This window comes from Scylla paramamosain, chromosome 2, assembly GCF_035594125.1.
Source record: "Scylla paramamosain isolate STU-SP2022 chromosome 2, ASM3559412v1, whole genome shotgun sequence".
Lineage (NCBI taxonomy): Eukaryota > Metazoa > Arthropoda > Malacostraca > Decapoda > Portunidae > Scylla > Scylla paramamosain.
The window spans coordinates 17,315,001-17,322,500 of record NC_087152.1 but is presented as its reverse complement, the minus strand read 5'-3'; the positions used below and the strand labels follow the sequence as shown (position 1 = coordinate 17,322,500).

The following is a 7,500-nucleotide window of genomic DNA, read 5'->3' as shown; positions in this document are numbered from 1 at the left end:
ACTTCGGTGTCAAATAGAGACAATATTTAAGGTAGGAAATTAAAGGAATTGGAAAGGCGGAGTCAGAAGGAATCACATATTAAGTGGTTGACTTAAGGCACCTCAACTTTGGGATCAAATAGAGACAATAGATGAAGAGACGATGGAAACCTGAAGAAGGCGGTGCAGGGAGTTACAAAGAAGGCTGAGGGTGGATGGGAATTTGAAGGGAGCGAAAAGAGACTTACAGAGAAGGTTGAGGGTGGTGACAGCGGTGAGGGGCGCGGGAAGGGCGGAGTTGGTGGCCTCACATCGCAGCCTTGCCCCGTTGTCCTCCGGAGCCGCTGTCAGCGTGGCCGTCACCTTGGTCACGCCGCCCCGCACAGCTGTCTGCGCCGTCAGTTCTTTGTCGCTCTTGTACAGCCTGTGGGAGAGAAGACGTGTGTGTATCATCATCACGATCGTCATTATCATTTTCTTTATCGTCATTCGTCATCATCACATCAGTATCGTTATCATCATCTTCATCGGTATCATCGTTATCGTCACCGTTGTTATCGTCATTATTATCATCACTGGAAAAATAAATATTATGCATGGTTCTTTGTTATCCTCTTCCCCCTCCTCCTCTCCTCCTCCTCCTCCTCCTCCTCCTCCTCCTCCTCCTCCCCACTCTTCTCTTTGTCTGCAGTATGTTAAAAGCATATGCAATCTCAAAGTTTCATAATAATCACGACTTATTTCAAATATCACGGAGAACAGAAATATCAAGGGAAAAAAAAACAAAAAACGTTGATGTGAAGGTGAAAATGACAAAACCATTAGAGCGAGCATTCATAAATGATTGAAAAGGAAAAAAAAGGAATATAAACTAAAGAATAAAGAGAAAGAAAAATATTTGTGCACGGAGCGTCACATGGAAAAAAAAAAGTGACGAGAGAAAAGAAAATAAGAAAAATACCCGTCCCCCTAAAAAAAAAAAAAAAAAAATAACAGGAACTGGTTTGTTCATATGTTTATTTACATGATGATGTGTATGATATTCTTCCGTCATTCCAGAGAGAGAGAGAGAGAGAGAGAGAGAGAGAGAGAGAGAGAGAGAGAGAGAGAGAGAGAGAAGGAGAGAGAGAGAGAGAGAACCTCATCATAATTCATTAGATAGATAATGCGTAAAGCCCATAACTTTATAGCTCATATTCTTAAATACTCTTCTATTCTTGTCTTTCCTATGTATTCCTGTATATTCCTTGATATTAAGTCACCTTAGGAGTCTCATAAAGACGATTCTCTAAGACCACAGAATCCATTTCTCTTGATGCTTTCCCTATTGGTGATATAGAATCTGTTAAACTGTCACTGAAATCACAAAACACACTCTTGAAGACGGTCAGCTTTCCTTACGCCCTCTCAGAATTAGCTGAATGAGATACCAGACCTTTGAGAGTGGGAGTGTTATCGCAGCTTTCACTACAACCTGTTAGAATGAGTTGAGTGAGCTGTCAAACGTTTGAGAGAGTGGAAGTGTTGCTACTTCACGAAACACTTGTCAGAATTAGCTGAGTGAGATACTAAGCGTTTGAAAGTGGGAGTGTTACCGCAGCCTCCTTTACATCCCGTTAAAATGAGATGAGTGAGAAGGAAACGTTTAAGAGGGCGGGAGTGTAACCACAACTTCCACTACACCCTGTTAGAATTAAAGTTAGAGACACTGAAAATATTGAGAGTGTGGGTGTGCATCTTTTCCCTAAGTTAACTCTACATTTTTCACGACGAGGAAATCAAAACTGGACTGCACGCTCAAAGATACGAGCAGGCAATTAACAACTGGCAATTAGGTCCTGGCAGCAAAAGGAAATTTCCATTAATGCAGGCCAACATTCATTAATCTCCTCATTGTATTGTTGGGAAAATTTAAAGCGTGAAACACTTTGTGCGCGTTTTAGTTTTACTCCACAAATCTCTTAATCATATTTATTGCTGTAACTTCGTAAATTGTTTTTCTGGAAGTTATTTCATGTTTCGCAGCATTTCTCAAATATTTTTACGGTGTTTGGAAGTCTGTTTAATGCCACAGGAAAATAAGACTAAGAGAAAGAGAAAGAGCTGTTCCTAAGAGACAATCATAAAAGGAGATCCTAAAAAAAGATAGCTAGTTTATTTTTCAGAGGTGCCCTGAAGCTGCTCTCCTAGAACAGTTCAAGTCGTAGGAATAACCGCACTGTCTATTGTCAGGCCACACTACTAGTAAGGTTTCACATAAGTTCCGCTAGAGCGTGAATCTCTTAGACTATCACATTATTGTTGTTAGAAATTGTATCATTAGTATGGACAGTAGAACTCCGTCTCATGCTCTTTCTTTCTTCTGACTTGGAATATTTAAAGAGAAGAGTATCAAAACATCTCCAGAACTAAATATCCGTAAGTTCTATTGGAGTGAGATTCCTTAGACTGTTAAATGACTGGCACAGCGATGGTATCACTGCCACACACACACACAGGGACTGTCTCGTTTTGTACTTCCTTCTTATACTGTTTCAGCAGAGCAATAACAAGACATCATTGAAACCAAACACAAGTCCTGCTGGAATATAAATCAGACTGAGTTATTGTTTCACTATGGACAATGTTCGACTCTTGACCAGCAGGGGCACAGGAAACGCAGGTAACAGTGCAGGTGTTTATTCACAGAAGGTGTGAACAGAAGGCTGGAGGTAGGTGATCTCCCGGCGCCAGGCCGCGCACTTCAACTTAACACTTATGACTGAAGCCTAGCTCGTTCACTCATACACGTATTCATGCCTCACACAAGTCTCGCTCATTCACTCGTTCACACAACTAGCTAACAACCACACACCTCCCCCGAGACATAAGGAAGATTCCTTATCTTTGTTATGGCTACCGTAACACATGAAACAAAGTTACAATGATTGAAGTACAGAAAACACGGTACATATACACAAAACAAACACAGCGTACAATGAACACGTACGACTAATCGTAGGTGCCTACGGTGCCACCGCACCTGCAGTCGTCTCGGCTCCCTACGCTGTCGGCTGCTTCGACGCTCTGGTTGCTCTCGGCCACGGTGTACCCCGTTACCCTGATGCTCCGGGCTGCCGGGATGGTGGTGTTCCTCGTGACCCTGATGCTGAAGCGCTGCACCGCCATGAGCGGTGTGCTGCTCGACAGGAAGGGGAGCAAGAGGTCTGTGTGGGCGTAGGTGTCTTCTATTACGCCACATCACGCGACCGCTGCCCATCTTGATGAGGTAGTCTCTCCTTCGCCCAACAGCCACGATGACACCCAGGCGATCCCAGAGGCCTGTCGTGTGATCTTGAACGTCGACGTGGCCACCGAGGTGCAGGAGAGGAAGAGTACGGGCGGACGCGTCGTGGCGAAGTTTCGCTTTCTTCCTCAGTCGCTCTGCCTTGGCGTCGCACTCATCAGCAGCGCGCTGCCACTGCTGAGCGTATGAGCGATGATGAGCCGGGACACAGGACCTCATAGGATGACCGAAGAGGACTTGTGCTGGTGATCGCCCTTCCGCCCTCGGAGGTGTTGCGCAGTTCCAGCAACCCGCGAGCGAACGCATCCTCGTCCAGGTGTCCCTGCTGTGTGGTCGTGAGGATCAGCTTCTTCACGGACTTGACCGCTGCCTCGGCGTGACCATTGGAGCGTGGATAATGAGGTGAAGATACACGATGCTCCACCCCCATCGAGCCAGGAAGCGCCGTACCGATGAAGAAGTGAACTGCGGTCCACCGTCAGTCCTCAGGAGAACAGGCACGCCCGTGTCGGCGAACACACCCCGAAGGACACGAACGAGCTGATCAGCCGATGCTGGACGTGAGCATGCAGACACGTGAGGCCACCCAGACAAGCGATCTACATACACGAGGTATGTACGGCCTGCTGCGTGGAAGTAGTCTGCAGAAACTGACTCAAACACCCTGCTGGGTGTGTCCGTGTCCTGCCAGAGAGGTTCGTTGGCTTGGCTTGGTAGGAGTGGACGGCATAGTGAGCATCCAGAAACGACGTTCTCAACGTCTCTGTCCATACCAGGCCAGTACACCGTTTGTCGGGCCCGTCGCTTGGTGCGCTCCATCCCCTGATGACTGTCATGGAGTCGCTCTAGTGTTTCTCGGCGGAGGCTGTGAGGAATAAGAAGCCTCGGCCCGTAAACCACCAGGTCGTCGTCTACGGCCAGCAGACTGCGCACCGGCCAGTACGTACGCAAGCGGTGATCGAGGTCGTGGCAATGATCAGGAAGCCCTCGATGATGACGTTCTTGAGCAAGCAGTACTCCCCGTCTCTTGCTGCTGCGGCACGTACCATTTCCACAGTCTGATCCTGGAGTGGTGCTAGCGGACGCCGTCCTCATTGGTGGCAGATAACGCTGAGATGACCGCTGAGTGGAGAGGGTCGAGGTCACCAGAAGTAGCAGCATCCTCTTCCTCCACTGGGTCCTGTACTGGAGCACGTGAGAGGGCGTCGGGCACACAGTGTGTCGATCCCTTTTGCCAGCTTGCTGTGAAAGAATACTGAGCAAGCTTCTCCCTCATGCGCTGCAGCCGCAGGTTCTCTATTTCTCCCAACAACTTGCTATTGAGGAGAGGTATCAGCGGGCGGTGGTCGAGCACTAGATCGAAGTGAGGAGTCCTTTCAGGTAGGTGCCACATTTCCTGAGATTGCCTTAACCTTCTTTGAGTCTGTCGTGTAGCCTTGTCCAGAAACAGAGTAACCACAGTAATCTACCACTCTTTCCGCGAATGTAAACTTCTGTGGGTTGAGAGTGATGCCGTGCTGGTCACACCGCCGCACAATCTGAATGACATGGGCTAAGTGCGCACTGTAGGTGGAGTCATAGGCCAGGATGTCGTCCACGATCTTGATGGTGTTAGGTATGTCGCCGAGAGCTTGGTCTCCTCGACGGTTATACTCGTCTCCAGACGAGACGAGACCCATAACCGCTCGCCGAAACTTGTACCGACCCCAAGGTGTTATGAAGCAGGTTAAATCCTGGTCTTCTTCTCTAATGGGGACTTGAAAATACCCCATCTTGGCATCAAGAGTGGTGAACCAAACTGCTCCGGTCCCGATCGAGGCGATGGCGTCATGAGGTGAGCGCACTGGATACACGGGCCTCTTCACGTAACGGTTGAGTCGTGTCAGGTCAACACACAGCCTTACACCAGATGTCTTTTTTGGGACAGGCACGATGGGGTGGCACCATGCCGTAGGGTAGTCCACACTCTCGATGATTCCCTTGTTAAGCAGCTCTTCCAACTGGCTCTTAATTTCTTCACGCCAATTGTAAGGGATTGTACGAGATGCTGTTACGGCGAAGGGTCGAGCGTCGTCTGTCAACTCGATGGCCATGGATCCACCAGCCATTGCGTAAACCTTCCTTTGCTTCGAAGACGCTGGGAAAGGCCTTGATCACAGCAGCAGCGTGCCCCGCACGCTGCTGTGCGACAGGTCGTAGGAATGAGGCCAGCTGATCACTTCTGTGGGCGTAGATAGAGGTGGCTGCGAGGCGGTCGGGTACTTGATGGAGCTGTTGCCGGTGTGCTGTTCTTCCCTGCGTAGCGGTCGGATTTGAGCCGGAAAATCTTCGGGGAGGATTCCGAGAGCGATGGAATCGTACCAGCTAAGCAGCGCCCCCTTCACCTCCTTCACCACGCTCACAACAGTCTCAGCTTCCCTGTCGCCCAGTTGCAAGTGCGACGAGAAAGTTCCTACACAGGTGAGGGGGTGATTACCGGCAACATAAAGTCCATCACCATCAGCGGGCGCCAAGCTGGAGGGCGGGATTCCAAGGAGTGTTGCCGTGTCGAGGCCAATAACGGTCGTTTCGGCCCCAGAGTCAGGAGTCCACGTAATCTTGTCTCTTCCAGCGGGATGTGTGGCGGTAATGAGCACCTGGGGCGCAGGTCGTGCCGTCACCGTCTTTGTGTATACGCCTGATAAGAGCTGGTATACACTGGCACTGGCTCCCCGCCTCGGGCCTGCACCGCGATGAGGAGAGACAGTTGAGGAACTCCTCGAAGCTCCTCGTCGTTTCCTCACTGTCTGCTGACATACACTCGCAAAATGCCCTCTTTTCCCGCAGTTACGACACACTTTATCTATTGCCTGGCATCCCCTTTTGTCACTGCGACAATCTTTGCCACAACGATAACAGCCCGTGGGGCTTGAGCCCCCGAAACTGCCCTTCCTGTAGTTCGAGACAGCGTTCACACCATGGCTCGAAGAGTGAGAGCCGCCCCTTAGTACTGCACTACACTGGTTAGCGCTCTCTGATGCTCTGCAAATATCTATGGCGTTTTCAAGGGTGAGTTTCTTGTTTTCCAGCATGCGTTTCAGAGCCACTTCGTCTCGTGTCCCAACGACAATTCTGTCACGCAGCTGATGGTTTATGCACTGGTCGCAAAAGTCACAGAAATTGGCGATTTCCTTTATAGCACATAAAAAGTCGTCAAAACCTTCTTGCGTTTCTTGCACGCGGGAGTAGAAGTCTCTTCTATCCATGATGATGTTGCGCTGGCTTCGCAGGTACTCACACATTGCATCGAGGATGGTTCTTAACTCCGCGTCTCTCGGTAAGCTTATCCCGTAGCGAAGTGTACGGGTCCACTCGTCGTCTAGGACAGCAGCGAGTGCCGCCCTCTGCTCAGCCAGGGAGAGACAGTCTATCCTGGCGAGGGTTACGTATCCTTCAAACTTATGGCGCCACGTGTCGAACTCACGTAAAGATGCTGACGCCGTTAAGTGAGGAATGATGGTGGCGGACGTCGGGAACCTCGCGCCCTGGGTAGACGTGCTGCGGGCTGTGGTTTCGCCTTCATTGCTCGCCGTGGTGCGACTGGGAGCTTGTGTCCCCACTCTCTCCAGCAGCTGGGTTAAACGCTCCTCGCGAGCCTGACTCTGCTCCGACTGTCGCGCTAGCAGAGCCTGACTCTGCTCCGACTGTCGCGCTAGCAGGGCAGCCAGCGCCTCCAACTGCTTCTCCATTCTGCGCCGTACCCACTGCAGCCTTGTCCTGATCCTACTCACTGCGCCATGTTCGACTCTTGACCAGCAGGGGCACAGGAAACGCAGGTAACAGTGCAGGTGTTTATTCACAGAAGGTGTGAACAGAAGGCTGGAGGTAGGTGATCTCCCGGCGCCAGGCCGCGCACTTCAACTTAACACTTATGACTGAAGCCTAGCTCGTTCACTCATACACGTATTCATGCCTCACACAAGTCTCGCTCATTCACTCGTTCACACAACTAGCTAACAACCACACAGACAATAAATGGGGAATTAATAGGAAAACCTGGGGAAGGTAGACTATGGAAATCCGTAAGATGCAGTGGCCATTGTGTGCTGAGGTAAAGAATAAAGTCCACCACAGACTCAAAGGCCAATGAGTCGCACAGGTATAGTGTATTCCCCACCTTAACCTTTACTCTTCCAAGTCTTTCACAAGCCGGGGGTATTGTTAAGCTAATGACTAGTGGTAAAGTTATTAAGTTT

At 49.9% G+C, this 7,500-nt stretch overlaps 1 protein-coding gene across 2 annotated transcripts in view; it reads right to left on the bottom strand.

Annotated features, from left to right (window-relative positions):
• LOC135111091 (nephrin-like) overlaps positions 1-7,500 on the bottom strand; it is an 87,338-nt gene that overhangs the window by 64,102 nt on the left and 15,736 nt on the right. For both annotated transcript variants that reach the window (XM_064024026.1, XM_064024035.1), the window contains exon 7: positions 228-403. In XM_064024026.1, the coding sequence (XP_063880096.1) occupies positions 228-403 (176 nt within the window). The remainder of the gene's footprint in view (positions 1-227; positions 404-7,500) is intronic.